At 44.0% G+C, this 21,232-nt stretch overlaps 1 protein-coding gene across 5 annotated transcripts in view; it reads left to right on the top strand.

The window, feature by feature from the left end:
• Positions 1-21,232, top strand: part of MAPKAPK3 (MAPK activated protein kinase 3) — a 114,325-nt gene that overhangs the window by 57,613 nt on the left and 35,480 nt on the right. For 2 of the 5 annotated variants that reach the window (XM_061458278.1, XM_061458279.1), the window contains exon 3: positions 8,097-8,447. In XM_061458278.1, the coding sequence (XP_061314262.1) occupies positions 8,223-8,447 (225 nt within the window). In that variant the 5' untranslated portion in view covers positions 8,097-8,222. Of the gene's footprint in view, positions 1-1,037; positions 1,493-6,791; positions 7,108-8,096; positions 8,448-21,232 lie in introns of those variants that run through there. The other 3 variants (XM_061458280.1, XM_061458277.1, XM_061458282.1) reach the window with 3 other exon arrangements.

Below are 21,232 nucleotides of genomic sequence, written 5' to 3'. Positions count from 1 at the left end.
GAGACACAGAGATCTCAGCTGTTGTGTTTCTGAGGCAGGAGCACTGCAGCCCAGCGCAGCCATTGAGAAGGGAGCTTTACTTGCTTTTGTACTTAGAATTGGCTCCATCTAGTGATCTTCTGGAGAAGCCTTTGTGTGCGGGCTCTGTGCTGTGGGTGGAGTAGCCGTTTGTATGTCGGGAGCAGAAACACAACGCTGACTTACAGCGGAAACATCGCATGGGAAGGGGGGCTCGGTCAGCAGTTCGGTATCTGTGCTCCGTGGAAGCAGTGTAGGTGTTCATACCAGTGCAGACCCTACGTTGCTCAGTATGCATTGCATTCCGATGCAGTGGTTTCCCCCTGCAGTCACTAGATCCATGCTGCTCTTCCCGCGAGTCCTGAAAGATGACCATTAAATTGAAGTAGCTGGTGGGTGTGAGTATTAATGTAAGGAGCTTTCATTTTCACTGGAAACTTTTCTAGGGGCCCAGCCCAAACCAGTATTCAGGCTAATGCCTGGGTTATTTATCGACAGAATTAGTGATGGGGGTTTAAGTCAGGAGCGTTCAGTAATACTTCATCACTCTGCCTAACCGTTTTGCCCCTCATTGGCATTCCTCACGCACTGGTAATGCCCTAAGTAGGAAACAGAACGGTGTGCCTGCTTTGCCCATGCCCCACTGTTAGTGCCATTGATTACCTGTGCACAGCCAATATAAATTGCTGCCATTTCAACAAATTGGTTGTTTAAACCCAGTTTATACTGGTCTAAATGGCTCTTCAGGGTTCAGTGTTGAAGAATTAGAAGACGGCAGAGGCAGTAACAAGAAATCCCGTTGAGTGATAGGCTTTATTGTGAAAGGCATCAAAGAAAGCCCAGGATAGAGTCAGGGAGGTAGGAAAATCCAGAAATCGAGAGCCAGGCAGTCCCTTCGGAAGTTCACCAACACAACAGCACCATCTACTGATGAATGTGTGTTTGAGAAGGCAGGCGGCCAGAGTCGCCTTCCCACTGCGGGCAGGTCACGCTGCTTCAGCTGCACGTTTCTGTAACCGTGTTAGAGTTGGTGAAGAAGAAAAATAACATCCAAAATCGTAACTCTCGAGAGTTGTCTCGAGGACTAGATTTGCCTTTCTTATAAGCTTGTATATGAAAGAGTGAAAGTTGCCCCTCTGGCTGCTGTGTGGCCATAAGCCATCTCTGACCCTCACCAGTGTGGTGATGTAAGGAGTAGCATGCGACCCAACACACATTACAGCAATAAGCATCTGTCCTTGTTTAGATGGACCATCTGGTTGTTGAGTAGGGCACAGCAATTTCTGTAATCAAGACACACGGGTGATGGACTTACTGTTGTGGTTTTGATTTCCCAGCCTGGTGTGGAGTAATGGACAGGTCTCCAGCGTGTGGGTGAGCTGTGCCATGGAGGCGGCCGCATCTGAGCTGGTTCCATGGGAAGTGTGGGACAGCAATGGGCTTCGTTTCAGACTACAGACACCTTGGTGTTCCTGTAAGGACCTCACTGTATTCATTGTCCCTAGGCTTGCTGGCATGTGGTGGCCTAGAAGATGATTGCAGTCCCTAACAGATGCTTCTATGTTAGAGACTTTTCTGCCTGTATTAAATGGTGTGTTTCTGCAAAAACTGCATTCCTGAGAGGCCTGAAAGGCCACGCAGGACTATCAGACACTGTTGTCATACCACTAGCTGCAGGATATTTTTCAAATGAGAGATCAATTTCTTGTGTTCCACTGCAGCACAAAATTAAGCAGCATCTTCTGTAGATAGATTGGAAAACTTCTGATCTTTTGATTTATGATACTTTTATGAAAACCCCTGCTGTTTTATTTTTCTCTCTCTCTGCTGAAATGGAAATGTCCAACCCCCTCAGGAAATGCCTGACTCCCTCTGTACATAAGCCTTGTCCCAGAGCTCCTTCTGTTCTGGGGTCCCTGAGCAGCAACTCTTAGTAGAGGAGCAGGGATTGGAGCCTCCCAAAACATTTGTGATAAGCAAGACAAGGTATCTGCAATAAGTTGTCTGAGTCCAGGATTATAAAAGCAACTGTTCTAGCCTCACCTGTATTTCTGTGGGAAAACGCCTGGTGAGTATGTGGGGATTACAGGGAGGAAGTGATTTTGAGGAACTGAGGTATCAGGACATGCTCTCCAGATAGTGAGACTGATGCTCTTGAGACTTCCCTTTCCTTCACTGGCAGCTGGTTCATAGCCACAATTTGTAATTCCTCCTAGAAGCCATGTTATAATCCCAGGTCAGGGCAGAGGATTTGAGAATAAAAAAGAGGTAGTTCTAGTTTGGTGATCACAAAGCATGACGTAAACATCACTGACTATGAAAGAACTTTATAAGCTGGTGTTACCTCAGCTATGGAGAGAAAAGAGGTTGCTCTGTTTGCTGTTGAGCTTTCCCAGTTGTTTGCATGATAGAAACTGTTTCAATTTGTGGCCTGTTGTTGAGCTTTTCTCTCTCCCCCCCCCCCCCCCCCCTTCTTTCTTGACTTTGTAAGTCTGAGGCAGACATCTCCAGAGCAGAACTGCAAGGCAGGAGAAAAACATGTACATAGTCTCTCTTAAGACCACCATGTACATGACAGACTACACTGAAGATCCTACAAGAAGCTTTTCTTCTCCCTCATATCACAATATTGTTCTGTAAAGCTGCCCTTCCTTTCTTTTAGTGTCACAGACGCAGTCTGAAGAACTTCCTGAGAGATTTGATAAGCTTTGTCTGACTGCAGCCTCCCAGTCAGACAAAGCTGTGTCCTCACTTTAACCTGACAATACAAAGGACTTTCTCTTTGGTGACATCTATATAACACATCCCAGAGAGTGGATTTCTCATAACGCCAGAAAAATATAAATAGCTATTACTCAGAGGAAGGAGTGTTTCAGAAAACAAGTCACAATATTTTCAGCTGATGGTGATAATTTGTTATTATAGCTGATATTGATCTCCACAAGACGCTGCTATCAAAGGACTGACCTCCATGCAAATCAGTTCTGTATGTAAACTTAGGTAACTGTAGCTTTCCAGTATTACTTTTCCAAAATAGGCTATCCCTTAAAGAATTTGATGACATCAGCTTTCTTAGCTCTCCAGATGACAGCAAACTCAGGTATTTCATTTCATTTTTGCTAAGAAACATGATATTTGAAAGTCTGAAATGTCTCTGAAACCAGATATTGCTGTTGTTGAATTGCTACAGCATGTTCAAAAGGCAGTGACAATAGCCAGTGGGATAGCCAAAATTAACCTGCTGTATTTCAACAGTAGTGCTTTCTGTGTGTAAACCAAGTATCTGTGATTTCCAGTACATTATAAGCTTGGACAGGGGAGATTTAGATTCAATATAAGGAAGTTCTTTACTGTGAGGGTGCTGAGGCACTGGCTTAGGTTGCCCAAAGATGTTGTGGCTGCCCCATCCCTGGCAGTGTTCAAGGCCAGGTTAGATGGGGCTTGGAGCAACCTGCTCTAGTGGAAGGTGTCCCTGCCTGTGGCAGGGGGTTGGAACTGAATGAGCTTTAAGGTCTTTGCCACCCCAAACCAGTCTTTGATTCGATGAAGTAAGGAACAAAGTGCTGGCTGTAGTACAATGCTGCACTTGATTAACACACTAGCTTAGGGAAAAGGGGCTGCTTCCTCAAATCTTGTTCCAAGATTAGGGTCTTATTGTTTGGCTATTTTCTCCTATGAGCTACTCTTCTAGTTTGGGGCAAGGCAGGCACAGCTGAGCTACTAAATTCACTCTTGAAATAAGTTATTTTGTGTTGTTGCTGGTGGGAATTTTTGGTAAAACCAGGATTAATATTTAATTTACCAGTTTAGGGATTTTTGTGAGGATGAAAGAACTTTTGACACAGTGGGCTGTTACCCTGTAATAGTACTGTGCTTGGGTTCTTTTAAGCTTCAAAAAGCAAACATCGGTGAATAAATAAAAAGCCTCTTTTCAATGAAAAAAGTCCCCTGGCTCAGTCAGCTGCAGTGGGCCTGTCAGCATGGCCTCCATCAGTATGTCCAAAGGATGCTAACACAGCTTAACCTGCCATAAGCACGAGAGAAGCTGCAGGATTCACAGGTGTAAGTTTTTAATCTTATGAGATGTAATTCCTGGGGAGATGTAAAGGTGGCATTTAAAGCAGACATTGTGGGCAACGCTCCCGGAGCCAGACCAGGGGGCAGCTGCGGCCACTTTGCTTGCCTTTAGGATGCCAGAGGTGTTGGGGTGAAGTGGTTAACCCAGATGTTAACTCTAAGCTGTGTGCCTGGACCCAGAACGCTTGGCCCTTCCCAGGGCTTGTTAGGAATTATAAAACTTTAAGCAGCTCAAGAGTAGGACATTGCACAAAGGAATGTTCTTGGCTCTGTGCAAACTGCGTGTGGATTGCAAAGGCCAGGATTTATGAGTGTGGGAAGTTCAGAGCAGGTACCTGGCACAGGTCTGCAGGTCCAGTCCCCTAAGATGCCACACCAGGTCACTGTAGCAGTCATTTCACTGGTGCAGCACCCAAACCGGGCTGCCTTGGGGCTGCCCAGCATAGTCAGAGTAACTCTGAATAGCCAGTAGCAGCTGAGCATGATCAGGGGAGATGTCCGGTGGCAGAGATTCTGAAGTTAGCACAAGAGCAGGGGATGGTTTTGGCTGTTACAGTATCAGGTTGCATCTTGTCACTTGTGAAAACACTCTGTTAAAAAGACTTTTGATATTGAGAAAAACTGTCAGTCAGCAGTTTTAGAGGTTTTCTGCACATGATATTTGTGTTTTGCCTGGGGTAGAGGTATGTCTTGTGCTTGGACAGCCTATCCAAGACAAAAAATGCACACAGAAAGCAAGGGAATATATTTGCTCTTTGTTCCTCAGCTGTGGTTATCCTGGTGTACAGTGAGGCTGTTTGATCCTTGGGCTGGTGCTGGGAAGGCTTTTTCAGAGTTTATGGTGGGTGAAATTAGCAGAGGGTTGCTGTAAGGCCTTATTAACCATGATTCACACTGGAATTTTAAGGTCTTTGCCCTGATTAAATTATTACTGGTTCCTGGTAAAACAGTGAACTTTGTTAAGAGCATATACAGACAATACTGAGCAGTGTACCCAGACAAGCACAGCTTTCAGTAAGGTACCGTTTCCAGCAGTGACTTGAAAAATGTGTTTTGTATCCTACCAGTTGAACTCTTCTCAGTGGGAGACTGTTTGTAACAGAGACACGTAGAACCAAGTATTTTCACATGGAAGAATCCTGCCTTTATTCCCTCATCTTTCCTGCTTTCTTTCTAGGCAAAGCTAATTTTGTAGGAACTCATTCTTGTAATAGTTAGAGTCATAATTTCTTAATGAAATTCCTTGCTTCTGACACACTCTGTAAAAAATAGCAACCCCTTGGGTAGACATGTGTTTGGAATTTTTCGCAGTGTTTAATATTTCCCAGAATGGGACCATGAATTACCTTCTGCTAAACTCCAGTGTGCTGGTCATTGTAACTTCTGCTTGCTTTGGTCAGCCATAGACTTCTGTGTAAGAGTTAGAGGGGAAGATCAGAAGTGGGGTGGGCATGGGACCTTACACATCAGTGTGAGTGAGTATTTCTCAAATTATAGAATACAGAAGAGATCTGGGAGATTGAGAAGTTTTCTGAAGGGTCTGGCCCCTGGTGACTGAGAGCTGGCTACAGGACTATAGTTACCTCCTGCAAAGAGAAGGGAATTACCATCCAGGACAAATAAACCAGCCGGTACAGACAGAAGCCGTGGGAAGGGAAATAAGAGCAAGCTGCTGACTGCAGAACAGTGCTACTGAAGGTTTGCAGCCTGGGAGCTTACAGTTACGTATACATTTCCCTGAGATGTCACAGTGGGAGGTGGTGCAAAGCCTAAGAAGGCTGGAAGCCAAACCTGAGAAGGAAAGGCTGGAAATAGCTGGTTTCCTCTGGGATTTGATTAGCCCAGAATAGGTGAACAGAAGTAGGGGACCAGGCTCTCCAGTAGCTGAACTGCTGAACGCCTGGGAGGGAAACCTGAGGCAGAATAGCGGTAGCATCCTATCACGTGGCAATATGCTGCAGAGCTGCATCCTGCTAAGTTGAACTAGTTTTTATTCCTTGGAGAAAGGACTCATTAGCCCTTTTAATTATTTCCCTAACCGTCAGAACTCCAGATGCCGTTATGTTATGTAAAACGACGAATGTATTTTTAACTTGTAAAGCATGTGAACTTTAAGCTCTATCCAGTGATACAAACACAGCTCCATTTCAACACATGACTCATCTTCACATGGAGGAAAAACTCAGCGCTTCACATCCCTGTAACTGCACCCTGTGCACCAGTGAGGAGCGACAGTTGCTGTGGGAACCATCACTTTCAATATCCTGACTATGCATACTGAAGCTCCCAAGGAATACCGACTGCTTATTTGGCAGAAAAGGTCGCCTTTAATAACAGCACCGGCTGTTTCGGTAGCCACAGCGCATGAAGGATCATAGTGTGTCCAGTATCGACTCTCTGGGCTTTGCTCCATAGCAACAGCCTCACCGTTTGACACAGGTTTCAGAGGGAACGTGTCGGCCCTTTCCCGTTCCTAAAAGGATGGCGCGGGGACGGGGCCGGCGCTGCTCCCGACCTGGCCTGGCCTGGCCTTGCCTTGCCTTGCCTTGCCTGGCGTCGCCTCCCTCCCTGCCACCGCGCGGGCGCGCTGCGGCACAAACCCGGGGCCGCCGAGGCAGCTCCGTCCCCGGCCGCTTCCCCCGGTAAATGAGCGACGTGGCCGGTGCCTTAAAACCACCACGTTCCCCACTACCCGCTCGTCCGTCCCCGGGCACCGCCCGTCCTGCCCCACGCAGCCGCAGGGACGAGGCAGCTCCGCCCGGGGCCTCGCGCTCCCCCCGCCTCAGCCCACAGGGGCCCGGTCCGGCCCGGCCCGAACCCGAAGGAGCCGCCGGCTTCCCTCGGGATGGGACCGATCCTGCCGGGGCCCCGCCGCAGGCAGGCTCCCCTTAGCGCAGGGGGGAGGCGGCGCGCACCTGCCCAGGGCGCCGGGGCGGGCCCAGGCAAACCCCGCCCTCCGGGACTCCGCACCGGGAAGCCTCGGCTGGGGCCGCGCCGCGCCGCCACAGGCAGGTAACCGTGCTCCGGCGGGCCCAGCGCTGGCCCCCCCCGTTACCACCCCGGCCGTCCCCCTCCGCCGCCTCCCCCCTGCGCGCCGCGGGGCCCGCCTCGCCTCGCCTCACCTCACCTCAGGGTTTCCCGCCCTCCTCTGCCGCGCCAAGAGGGGGCTGAGGGAGCCGCCTCGCTGGAGTTGCTGCTCCCCAGTCCGGGGCTGCGGTGTGCGGGGCGGGCCTCGGGCTCCTCGGCGTGAGCAGTGGCCTCGGGCTCCCCGTGCTGCCTCGCCTGCTCGTGGTTCAGCCCTCTTATCGGGGCTCGGAGGCCCTGGCAGCGGTTCCTCCCCCGGGGCTGCAGTCCGGAGAGGTCAGGGCCTGCTGGTCCCCAGCGGTGTCCGGCAGCTCCTCGCCTCTGGGAGCCATGCCGCTCTATTTCCACATACCCGAGTTCCTTGGGTGGTTTGATGGTCCCGTCAGTAATGCAGCACCTGCCCCACGCTCTATGGAGCGGGGAGATTTGGTAAGTGCTGGCCCAGCATCAGGCCTGATACCTGTCCAGGCAGTGCCCTTCTTGGGCTTAACCCAGGTATTTGTGGTTCTCTTGTGTAACTCGGATGAGGCAGGGGACTGTTGTGGAGGTTTCTCCCTAAAATGCTGAGGCAACAAGTTGTTGGTGCAGGTTTATAACTTCGTTGAATCAGGGGTTATCTCTGTTGTGTTTTACACAGCTTAGCTGAGACCTTAGTTCACCACTCAGCATAGACACTTGTTGCAGTAAAAGAAGTAATGTATAACTTCAGACTAAGATACATATACATGTGTGTGTGAGTATTGGAATGAGGGTGACTGGTCTGTAAAACTAAACCAAGTATGCTTTCCTGAGGTGAACCTCCATTTCTGGTCTCTAGAGCCTGGTCATCTTGTTAAGAGAGGGAGAGAGAAAAGCAGTTGAGTGCAAGAATGATCAGTTGACATCAGTTGCTAATACCCATTTACATTTTCACTCAGGACTAAATGGCCAGCAGATGGACTGTTTGAAGCACTTGGTTTGACCAGCTGAGAGGAGGGACTTTGCTGAGGATACCCTACAGGGAATCTGTTGGGTATTGCTGCCATCTCAGACTCTTCCCTGATATGGAACAAAGTGAAGGTGAACAGGAATCGCAGCCAGAGAGTCATGCGGATAGCAAGAGCAGCGTGAAAGCCTTGCCTGGGGGAGAGGCCCATGTCAAGCTAGAGATAAAGAAACATGCAGTTACAGATGACTACAAACTCTCCAAACGGGTGCTAGGGTTAGGAATCAATGGCAAGGTACTGGAGTGTTTCAACAAGGAGACAGGCCAGAAATGTGCTTTGAAGGTATGTAGGCTTTTTCTTTATTTCTTTATTTCCAGTTTGGAGGCCAGAGTTCATTCCCAAGGCCCTGTAAAAGCTACTTGTTCTGTTGCTTCCTTTTCACAGAGCGCTGCTTGAAGGATTTGACCATGTGGAGACGTTTGCCATTACTTATAGGGCTGTAATGCATACTTGAGTCTTTTCCAGAATTTTCTGTGTGAGTTTCCAGAAGAATGTTATCAGCTGTGAATTTCTCGTGTTCATATTTATGAGACAAAAAAAGCGGAGGAGAGAGCAGTGTCGTGTGTTCTGTGAGAAAACTTGCTACATTTTGAATGAACATATTATGCAATACTTGGGAAGGAAACTATTTTGGATCTTGCGCAATGAAATAGCCCTAAATGGGGAAGTGTTTAAATGCTCATTTGTCTTCAGGCTTTCCTCCCTTTGAAGACTTTTCTTAAGGGGCATTTCTAGTTGTTTACTTGCTTATTCTCCGCTTTATTATTGTGATCCCTTTGCAGAAGGCTATTACCTGGCAAAGCACTGATTACACCAATATGCCAAGGAAGTTTAGTAGATATCTATGGTGATAAGTGTCACTTAAATAAATGGGGCAATAACCATTCTGTAGAGAACATAAAGCTTACCTGCCTTTTGCTCTGTGGCTTTTAAATTTGAAGACTTCTCTGATGCCTTTAAACCATATCATTAGGAAAAAAGCAGCCCAGTTGTGGACCAGGGTGGTTCTGTATGGTGAGACTAAAAAACAGCTGAAGTAATTGTCATGGGAATTCCTTAAGAAAGCTACCAAGTCCTTGCTGGTGTTAACCTGATTAATTGGGATGTTCAGAAGGCTTTTGGATACCCTTCATTTTGTTAAACCTCACAGTCTGTGCTTGCTGACAGCAGAACAAATCTGTTGGTGGTCACGTAAGAGGTCTGTCAGGGTCTGGGTAGAGTCTTATCTTTACTAAGCTACGACTATCCCCAGCAAAGCCCTTGAACTGTGATGGAGCAAACTGGAAATACCTGGTAGCTTTGTGTATTGAATAGGTTTTTAACAGAGAACTAGGAAAGCTTATAATATGGTAACATGCTGATTAATTCACATGTTTCCAGCACTCATTTTCTTTATGACACTGGTTTTTGTATTGGCATCACGTAGCTGACTCAGTTTGTCATGGGGATACTGGAGATTTTGGTAAACAGACTGGAACCACTGGGGTTTTGCGCCTGCTTGGGGGAATGTCAGGTTTTTACAACTCTGAGGTAATCCGTTAATCAGATCTGTCTGAAGTGCTATCAACATTAATTTCTCTACTTGGCATACTGTGATGAAGGATAATAGCTAATACTGAAGCCATTCTCCTGTTTTGAAGAGTTCAGTGGGTTTGTTGCTAATTATAGACCATTCATACTTCAAAAGTTTTACAGTCATAAGGGCTGGAAGCATTTTAAAATGGAGTTGCTTCCAGAGCACAATCCAGTGGTAACAAGTGTGTTCCGGAGCAAATTCTGTAACTCTGAGATCAAATAGGAAATAAATCCCTATGGATGGTAGCATCTACTTAATTAGTCTCTTAGAGTTGGGTGGGGAGGATAAGAGGACTAATGTTGCTGTGCCCTGAGAGTGTCCTATGCTGGTGGAGAGGAGGAACCTACAGCAGATCCTCTTAATACTAGCTTCTGTTCAGCATTGGTTGAGTTGGCTGGCTCTTCTCAGAACTTTTAATATATATAAAGGACCAAAGTACCCCCCTGTTCGCAAACTGGAGTTTTGTTAGGAGTGGCGAATGTATCACTAAATTGTTATATATATGTGTTTGTCATCTTCACCGGTCCAGCTCTGGAATGTCTGCACTTTTCTTCTGAAAGGGACAGAAATGCTGAGATTTTGTGAGTTCTTGAGGGAGTTTAAATGGCAGATAATAGTTTGCTGCTTGCATGTATGTGTTTCTCATCATTATGTGTTCAAGATCTGAATAAAAAGTTAAATATGCAATTAAGTAAAACTGCCAGCAGCCCAGAGAGAATCCACTATTCTCTCCAAAGATGATCTAATGAGAAGATTACCCAACAAGGAAGGATAAAAACTGTGCTTGGTTAATTGGCAAGAATAGAAAGATCTTTTCCTAGCCCTGGAGATATTTGCAGGGATGAGAATATTCAGAGGGATTTTTTCTGCTGTTTCTTGTAAAACCTGAACTGTGCCACACTGATCCCAGACCTGCTCCAGATGAGATTTCAGAGCAAACCATCCAGTCAAACCTGCTCCAGATGAGATTTCAGAGCAAATCATCCAGCCAAAACAGTTATGGAAGAGGGACAAGAAAATTAGGAATGTTGAGAAACAGCCTCAGTGCAGAATCCTTTGTGGAGGGACAGTAGGGCCTTGGCATTTCTTCTGCCTTGCCGCTGCTCATACTTCCTAGGTGTAATGGCAGGGTTGTCGTTAACTTACAGGAGTAGAAAGTGGAGGCTGATGAAGCTGTCGCAGGAAGAAAACAGCTGGCATGACAGGTAAAGAGAAAAAGGGGAGCTGGATGGAATTTTATTCTCTGAAGGCTGCTTGTGCAGAAACTGTTGATATCTATGTATATTTGTGGGCAAATACTTCAGGCATGAGCGTGCTCACTGTAACCTACTCCTGGGAAAGGAAAAACATCACTCCTGCTGCTGAAGATAAAGCATAATAGTTTGTTCCCCTTCACACCACACTTGTCCATTAAAGCAGCTTCTGACTTGGCAGATGGCATTGCTTTCTGCCTGCAGGTTTTCTTTTATATGGGAACAAACACAACACAGCCAGGATCTGGATGGAAATTACTCAATGGAAGGAATTTTAACTGAGGTACTCGAGAGGAAAGAGCTCCAACAGGCAGAAACATTCATCCCCAGAGCCAGGTGTCAGTCAAGCACTACATACTGGAATTGGGAGGTCCCTGTCATCTTCTTTAGCCTGTGTCCATAATTGGGCCTAGTTAGAATGTCACTAATCATTTTAGAGTGGGAAAATACAAGACATCCTCTCAGAGTTACTGCAGGGTTTTGTCATTCCCCCGCCCGCCAAAAGTATTACATGGCTCGGTTTACTCTGCTTGGCATTGTGATTTGCCACACGCATTTCCAGTGTGCTTTCAGCTTTGTTTCCTTAGATTGAAATGCCACACGCATTGCTGTCCTGCTCCAGAAAATCTCATCTGGGTGCTCACTTAGATTCATAATGGCATTTTGTGAGAGCATGAGGATTCAGAAAAGTAGCAGCATAAACAAAACTGCTGTGCAGGGCTGGCCTTCTAGAAGGCAGCTATGTGTTGGTCTCTCTTTCTCTTACAAATAGAAAACCTTCTCAGAGCTCTCCCCATAGTTGATCCAGAAATAGCAGTCAAGTGAAGTCTAGTCACACTTCTAATTTTATCTCTTCTTTGCCAGCCTGCCCCCTTCTGTTCACTTTACCTTTTGGGGCTAAAATTTAACCTCCACTCCTTTAACACTCTGATCTGCTTGAGTGTTCTCTGCTGCTCTTCACACTTCTCCCTGTTTTTAGGGAGAGGAGGAGACCAAAATAGCTGACTACCTGTGAGGATAAATGTGAACTCTTGGGATTTGCCTCCCATTAAAGAAACCCTAACCTACACTTTCTTGTTCTTTCTTTCTTTTTCCTTTACTTTTTATTTTTGGCACAAATTCCTGCTATGTGGTGTCAAAATAATATTTCAATGACCTACTTAATTTCTGTGAAAGATGATAGAAATAACTCAGAGTGGGATTGAGGAAAGAGAGAGAGTGTTCTGCAGGGGTATAGGGACTTCTCTGCATCTGTAGCTTGAGGACTTTGGTGAATGGTTCAGAATGTCAAAATAGTGTTAAGTGTCATTATTCACCTGCAATAAACAGATGTTGCTGCTTCCCAGGAGAAGAAAAGGAAGGACAATTTGGGCATAGCAGCAAAACAAAGACCCTTGGAACTTCAGGAGACCAGAGTACACTGGTTATGAGCGTATTGGTACTTTTGGTATGGAAACTCTCCTGAATAACAGTGTAGCAGTTGTGAAGTACTTCTCCCCTAAGCCCTGTGCCTGTACTGCAGCTGCCTTCCAGGCGTCTGAGACTTCTAGCTTAAGGTGGAGTATATATGAATGGACCTGCTAGTTCATAGAATTGCAGAATCATTTAGGTTGGAAAAGACCTTTAAGACCACGAAGTCCGACCGTTAGCCCAGCACTGCCAAACCCACTACAAAACCATGTCCTTAAGTGAACATCTACGCATAGGCCTTATCCTGTAGAACAAGCAGTGAGTTGAGCAATGACCTGCCTCATGGAAAATGTCCTGTGCTGCTAAGTGCCAACAGTACAGTGTATGTGACTGCTGATTTGAAGACAAATAGGTGAAGCCCAAATGTTAAGTAAAGCAAAAAGCAAACACAAAAATTAGTAGGCTCTTTGCCTTTTAGATTTAACATTAGTGAATTTGATTGAACATTTGATGAATGATACAAATTCTGATCATGGAGTAGGAGGCTCTACTGTTATTCATAAGAGTATTAGCATAGCTTTGTGATTAGAAGGAAGGGAAACAGGTAATGGAGAAAGAAATTTTGCAGAAGGAAGTCCTGAAATGACTTGGAAGGCACACAGAGGATTATATAGAGAATGTTGTTCTGCTTTCCAAGTGGAATAACTGTGAAGAAAGGCAGTCATTCTGCATCACCTCAATTTCATTTAGTCTAGAGCTACATTTCTGCATTTCACTCAACTTTAATGTTTCTGGTTGCATTAAGTAATACTACATCACTATAAGCTAATTACTGGATAGTCTGTTTTCCGTTAGTATACCCTGAAGTCAGGTCATGGTTGCTCACAACTAGAAGACTGTACAGGTTGAAGTATTTGTTTTGTAAGTTACTTAAATAGCTGTTACTTGTAAAATACCCTGTTTATTGCCTGAAATAAGATGATGTTTAAGGAAAACAAGGAAGCAATGGAGAACACAATGCATACAGTGAAAACAAAGTTATTTTAGGCTGATGATTGATTGTAGAATAGGAAATTTTAACAGTCTTCTTAGGTGCTATAGAGGGCATTTTTAGAAGAGAAAAATATTATGCCAGATTAGGAATGAAACATTTCAGCTTCTTTAGAATTAGGAGGAATACGTTGTACTAAGCTAGAACTGTGGTGGGAACTCAGGGGTCCCAAGTGTTGGTTAGGTTTTGTGCTGGATGAAGGAGCTCTTGCTTTAGTGGAGCGACTGTATGTTTCTGGAGGAAATGAGCACTTTCTAGTGAAGTATTCTGTAGTTTCCTTTTACCTACCGTGTTTCCTGTAGCCTATTTATACTGGTTTATCTAATGCTACAGGACATTCATGTCAGTAATGCAGCTGAGTATGAGTAATAAACTCCAGGAGCTGTGTATTGTAGATCAAAGCCAGATACGGTGTAGAATGAATATGAGTTCAGAAAAGTTCTAGCTAAATGGCAGCCCTGAGGCTGGAGGAGTACCTGAAATATGGATAGCATGAGACTGGTCCTTGAATTTTATCCTTCAGTGCCAATCTTGGTAAGTATTACGTAAATATGCATAAAACACCTAAAATAACATCCAGTCGATTAAAAAGTGGGTCGTTTCTACTGCTACAAGAGTTGCTTTTTAAACCAGTGAGTCATTCAAGACCTGAGTCTTTGAGCACTTTGTTTGTATTTGGACCAGAATGGCACCTTCAGGAGTGTCAGCTAGACCAGTTAACTTAAAAAACGTGGACTTTATCAGTTTACTTTGAAGATCTGATATTCTTGACTGGTCTTCTTATTTGAAATAGAGCAAATAAATAATAATAAGATAAAAAGAAGACAGGCTTGGTCTGATATAATAAAACCATGTGGAGTAAATTCTTACAAGGTTCAGTGGCACTTCATGAAGCCTAAAAAGTGCAAGCAGAAAGACAAATGTTATAAAGCAATAAGACATCTTGGGAAAAAAAAAAAAAACAAACCCAAAACTATGTTGATGCTGCTTTGCACCTTCTGTGTTCTCTTGCAGTCTACGAGCAAGCTGGCACAAGTTATACCCTGACTTGTGTAGCAGCAAAGCTTGGGAAGATCAAGGTGTGTTGCCCTGCCTTCAGTTGCAAAGATCTGAGAAAGTATTCTAGATATGTGCCTTATTTCAACTGCGAAGTTTCTAAAGGGAGAGCATACATGTGTGTTGGTCAGACAGGACTAATGAAGTGACATCCTTTCTGGACTAGAAGAGCCCTTCTCTTTGTCTTTCCCTCCTCCCCTTAGAATCTAAATCCCCCTATTCCATTTAATTTAAGTAAAACCTTGCTGATTCATGCTAGCTGGGAGACTTCTTACAGATAACTAGATTTTGCAAATCAGCTTTAGTGGAAGGGAACAATAATTTAAAGCGTTTTAAAGTTCATTTACAAGACAAGTGTACTTCAGCCTCATTGACTTACAGTGATACCATCTAAAGAGATGGCCGGACTGGAAAAAACTCACAGCAACTTTCCAAATTTTGGGGGAACTGGGGCCACAACAGAACATCATGGCTCACACACAGCTTTCTTTTCCTTAGTATATTTTTCTCTGTTTGTGGCAGCAGCCTGGTCTGAGAATAAATGACTTGTCATGATATCTTGCTGCCAGTTAAGTCTCAACAGAATAAAGAGATTATCTTCATGCTGTGATAAATTCATGCATAGAGAAGGAAGACGTCACTGTCATTGGGAGGAAGAGCCAGTGTGAATTTAAGTAAGTTAATAGATGAATCTCTTGCACATAAAGACCGTTTTGTTTTAACGGTATCTAGTGATTATTTCCTTTCTAAACAACAACAGCAACAGCAAAAAAGATGCAATCATTGATTTATTTAATTATTATTTAATTATGTGCTACATTTTGGTATTTGCTTGACCCTGAGAAAGTTCCCATTTCTCATATGGTGTGCATGTTTTCTTGTTAGAGTTTTTCCATGTTAAATATATCTTTAGAACACCAGACTATAGGATCATGTGTAATACTGTAATAGCAAAAGTACAGCTGTCTGCATAGCTCCCCTCATTGCTTTGGGTACAGTGAAGTTCTGTGAAGGATTTGTGTTGTGGCTGTTATGCTGTGAGAAGACATGGCTCCGTTCATGGAAAGGGAGGTGGCAGAGATAGGCCACTGTTGTAGATGACCTGTTTGCTTCATTGGAAAACCATGAGAATGCCTTTCCATCATTATCGGTGAAAGCTGGTGGTGCAGTCTGTCTGGATTAGAGTGTATAAACTGTGTGGATTGTGGTATTTTACACAGACTTCCTAAGTACTTAAGATGATTCAAAGCTCCGTAAATGAGATTAAGCTGTAACACTCCAGCATTTTAATACCTCAGGAGTGAAGGGGGAGAGAATTCTCCTTCAGCATGTCAATCACGCATGGCCCACTAGTTCTGAAGCTTTGTAATAGATGGCATTTTGTACTGAGGCTTTCATGGCCTTTTTTGAGAGAAAAAGCAAATATTAAATTAACTAATCTTTCCTCTAGAAAAGTTTGCTGCTGAATGTACTTAAAAAACCCCAAACAAACCACCCCGAATGTGCCATCTTTAGGAGTGATTTCAGATGTTCTGGCTGAGGAGCCGATCTTATTAAACTTGCACTGTTCGCAGATCTTCAGTCTTGCCAGTTCAAACTCTGGCTCTTCTCCATGGGCTTTTTCCCAGGATTATTTTTTTTGCTTTGCATACTCTCCTAACTACGCCGGCGCTCCAAGGAACAGGCCCTGAGGCAGCTCCTGGGATCTGAGTCAGCTGGGGCTGAGGACAGATTTATTAAGCCCATTGTAAGGGCTCAGAAAAACTGTTTAGATTTGGGGTATTTTTGGACAGCAGTGCTCAAATACCTGAACTGGATAGGGGCAGGGTGTGGAGCGACTCGTGCTCCTCACCCACTGAACTGTCTTGAGTGGTGGAATTCAGGTTGCGGCTTGTGGTTTACTAGGTGTGGATCAGCTGTGAGCCTTACGAAAGCTCTGGAGCAGTGATTTGTAGCTGCTCCTGCTTTCTGTTGTACAGTAGGGTGGAGCTGGGTTTTAGTTTTGTTTTCAAAGGAGAGCAGTTAAGAACTGGGTAGGGAGCAACTGCCTCACACCTGATGGGGCTCCTTAGCACCAAATCTACCGTGAATTTCAGGGGTGAAGAGTCCTTAAAATCCCGTTTGCAGTGCCATAAGGCCTGACATTCAGAGCTTCTGTAGCTGCCAGTGTGGTGCTTGCTTGTAATTCTAGCGATGACAAATCCTATTCTTTACTTGCTTCATTTTTAACCAATAATGTATTTCTTTTTCTTGTAAAGGATGAATTTCTCTCCGGGCCTTATTCCGCTTTCCCACATGTTGCTGGTAGTCAATGTGGCTTTGTCAGAGCAGTCTGGTTTCCAAGCAACGGGGCTGTAACCCCAAAGATGTCAGTGCTGAAGGTAGGGAGGGGAGGGGGCTGCAGTTTCTGGCTCAGCTGCCTTGCCACAGTGGAGGCCCTTGCTGCAGCCACGCTGCAGTACAACATCTCCATTGTCTCTTTGAAGCGTAAAAGCCTTTCATTTTGTTCTACTCTTCCCTTTCCAATCAATTTACAGTCAAAATTTGACACTTGGGAGGATGACAGGACTTGATGGTTCCTTGATGCTTAGAAGCTTCCTGTTCTTTCAAGCACTCTGTTCTGAAGGGCGCTGCTCTGTCCACTGCTTTTCAAAGAGTTTGTTGGTGAACAAAATAGCACTTGCAGTCACACAAAACTTGTAGCAGTAAGTTTGTGATAGAGGAGAGTTGAGCACCATTCTTTTTGACACATATTCGATGTCTGCTCATGAATGATAACATGAAAAATGATCAGTCCTTTTACGATGCCCAGTAACGTGAGACCTGCTCTGATTAAACCTGCTTGGATGGGTTTTCTGAGGCACTCATCCCCTTAGGATGGGAACTCAGCCTTGTGCCTATTGAACTTGGAAAATTGCATTGGTTAAAAGCACTTTCTCATACACAGTTAACCTGTGAATTTCATTGCCTCAGGAGGTGAATGGTAGCAATGCTGTGAAGATCTTGAGAGAGAGCATCACTGCTCTGAGTATTGCCACATTAAAAAAACAGTTTCAATAAACCATACAAGTATCCTTTTGGATCATATTGTTACAACTTGTAATTACAAACCTGTCAGGCTAAATAATGAAACTTTGATCTTCAGAAGGCCTCTCATGTGTTAAGTGTATTTTACACCTTGCTGCTGTGGGTGGATGAGGAGAGGGAGGAGGAGCTTCAGGCTCAGCTTTGCAGGTGGCTGTGGCTTTGGGTAATGTCCATCGCTTGCATAATAGTTTCATCTAAGGGTGTGACTTCCTGGGAAGTTGTTCTTGTCTGAACTAGGGTGTAAACATAAAGTGAGATTGATTTTTTTCACAATGGCTGTTCATATTTAGATCCCTGTTTGTTGAGGCTTTTTTTTTCCCTCTAATGAAGGGCAGGGCAGGAAAGCACTTTACTAGACCTGACCCATGGAAATGCAAACAGTGTAATGTTGGAACTTCTTTCCTGGCTCATTCTGGTGCTTTTTTTCATCTTTAATAGAAATTATGGTAAAAAAGCAGCTAAACTCAGAAGCTGAAACGTCAGTGAAATGGGAAATGAATGCTTTAAACTACCTCAAATACATGATGAAATCACATACCCAAATGCAGATATGGTTTTAATTCAAATCTTGGATGCCTATTACTAATTTTTAAAGACTAAGCTTTGTATCTGCAACTTAGAATAGAATCACAACCTGCTTTTGCTAACTGCTTGTGTTCTTACTTTTTGTTTCTGTCACTTAACAAGTATCTGGCTCTGCTCTGGAGTTTTCGGTGTACAAGTTATTCTTCCAGAAGGCAAAATCTCTGGATAGGTGTCTTGTCTACTGGAATTGCATGTTTTGCCAGGTTTATCACATTTAGTTGGGTGGTTTTTCAGTTTGTTTTCTTTATGTTTGGAAACCTACAAAGTAGCATCTCCCAGGATTTCCAGCACCAGAGTGCAGGGAAGCAGACTAACAAGAGAGTGGTGGATGAGGAAAGGTCAATTAATTTAGAAACAGTCTCTGTTCTGGTGGATTGGTATCAAGTGGATTTTTTCCTCCAGTCTTTCAGCTCTGTAATAACTTTTTCTTGGTGCTGAGATGCTGTGATTAAAGGCTTCCTGAAGGCAGAGGGAATGAGGGCAGCTTTCAGTTCCAGCTGTATTTCAGAAACCCTGATTGCCAGGCATGCCTCTGTTTTGGCAGGTGAGTGTAACTGCCTTGACTAGACCTGGGCCAATATGCCTGTTACTGTTGAAAAATGGGATGCGAGACTCAAGATCTGCAAAACCTAACCTCTTACTGCAGTAGGCAGGAGGAGAAAACAGCAGTATACATTACTGATAAAAGACTTTATACAAGAGCAATTAACTCTGAGACTTTCCCACCTCTCTGCTGTCTGAATCACTGTTGTGGAGGTGTGAGGGAGGGTGAATGACTGCAGTGTTGAGTGTTTGTGCACAAAAGCCAAGTCTCACAGGAGAAGTATGGAGAAAGTTCTCACAAGTGTTGGTTCAATAAAACAACCAACACAGCGATAATAATCTTTTATTAAATCAAAATACCACAAACTGGTTCTTGGTATCCTTGACAGTCTTGATTTTTTGGCAGTAAGAGTTAATAATGAGGTAGGACTGTTTAATTTAAAAACTATAGTAGAAGTTCACCTGCATCCTACAAGGGAAGGGGCGTGTTTCACAGGAGAGAATTTCTGCAGAGGGAGAGGGATATGAGCTTGGAGCCTGGGTAGTCAAGTCAGTGTGAGAAAGGGCTGTGTGACAGTTCCCTAAGGGTAGGCTGGGAAAGCATCCATGATCCTGCTGAACATGGAGTTTCTCATATGTCATCTCTTCCATCTACCCCAAGCATCAAAAGTCATGTGGAGGCTGGTGCTCTCTGCTTTTATTCAGGTAAACTTTGTGAACTCAGACACCTGAGCCTGTTCAGTGTGCTGTGACCTAGTACTGTGCTGAACAACCATTGTCTAACACAAGCTGTGTGTGTTCCGGATATGCTTTCTTCATTCCTTCATCTCTGTTTGTTGAGGATGCTCTGGCACAGCAGACCAAAGTGGTCATTTCTGTCTTTTAAAACTGATCTACTGACCTGCATTTGAGCAAGTTAAAGCAGGGATGACTTGGGATTGTTAATATCGCTGCTAGTCACCAACTTCTCATGTGCACAACACACCACCTACATCACTGAGGAATGCTGCGCTGTTTTACATTCAAAATGAGTAACGTTAATGTGTTCCATCCTCACTTGGTTTCCTGCTGTGTTAGGGGATTACCAGTAGACAGCTGCATGTTATTTCTCCTTTCTGTGTACAAGAGCATTAAATGCTCTTTGGTTGAGATTAGCCATGTTAATATATTATTAATATGAATCAAGATTCTGTTTTATGGTTGCTTCTTATTACCCAGGGGTTCCTCACCTTCTCTGAAGGATGGTGTCTTTCAAAGCTTCCCAGTACATCAGGCTTTTTTGTAAAAGAGCTTACCAGAGTAAAGTCCCCTCGATTTCAAGTACGTAACTTCAGAGGATCCAAAGGGGGAATGCTTTTTCTAATGTGCTGATTCTACTGAGAAATCAGGCTGCATTGAGTTGTCTTAAGCTGTCTGCTGAAGCCTTCAAATAATACTTTAATTAAAAAATAAATTAATCATTTACCCTTTCATACCACATTTAATCTAAATCTTCAAGTTATTAATCAAAATACCTTATGCCTTTGGACTTTAGTCAGTCTTTAGATTCCTTTGTGAATTTTGTTGCATGATCACACAGAAGTCTTGACTGATATTTTGCATTTCAGTTTGTGTCTTCATGAAGTGATTGGTGTCCCTGCTGCAAAACCCATGAGGATTTTCTTCTTCTCTGATTCCTTTTTAAAAATAGATTAAAGTTAGAAGGGATTTTCTTAAATGACTAAAATCCTGTTCAGATTCTGAGCTGTGCTGATGCTGTGTTTACTGGTCACTCATCATTGCCATCAGGAGCAGTGATCTCTTTCCCAGTTCAGGATGACTGATTAGCATTAATGGTTTATAGCTGAGTGCTTGTCTTTTAGGAAATATTTCTTGGGAGCCCAAAATCAGTATTCCTGGGACCTCTGACATCCTCCTTCATGCCTGGGAGAACTTCATCTGCAAGTACTCGTGGTTTTGTGCTTTTATTCGGTTCATTTCAGGCACTTCTCCATGTTTTTTCTTCTGTGTAATAAGGGCAGAAGTCGATTCCCTTCTCTTCCACCCCCACCTTTTTCTGCTATTCATTCTCTGGAAAGATTACATTTTAACTGCTTAAATGTCAGTAAATGTCAATTTTTCCTTCCACCCCAAAACTTCCATTTTATTAACAATTATCTGAGAGGAAAGTAATGTCAGACACTGCTCCTCACAGTTCTTCCCTTTTGCTTCTCTCAGATCCATTTAGCATTCAATAAATAGAAGCTGTACTTCCAAAGTAGGATTAAATTTGCTGTTAATCTTCTTCCAAACACCTAAATTAGGAGTTTTCAGTATTGAATTTTTCATATAATAAGTCCTACATTGAAGAAGAAAACAGTAAAATTGCTTTAAATATAAAACAAGTATTTGCATTCATTTTCTGAGGCCAGGTAGAAGTGATTTTCTTCACAGTTGATAGGCTCCCCAATTAGTTTTTAACGATTCCTTGGGGTTTTTTACTAGTTACATGTAAGCTCTGGTACAT

This window comes from Pezoporus flaviventris, unplaced genomic scaffold (assembly GCF_033815535.1).
Source record: "Pezoporus flaviventris isolate CSIRO_AGI_PZ_B2104156 unplaced genomic scaffold, CSIRO_AGI_Pfla_v1 ptg000026l, whole genome shotgun sequence".
In the NCBI taxonomy this organism is placed as follows: domain Eukaryota; kingdom Metazoa; phylum Chordata; class Aves; order Psittaciformes; family Psittacidae; genus Pezoporus; species Pezoporus flaviventris.
The sequence above is the reverse complement of the archived record's forward strand: the minus strand, read 5'-3'. Positions and strand labels throughout refer to the sequence as shown.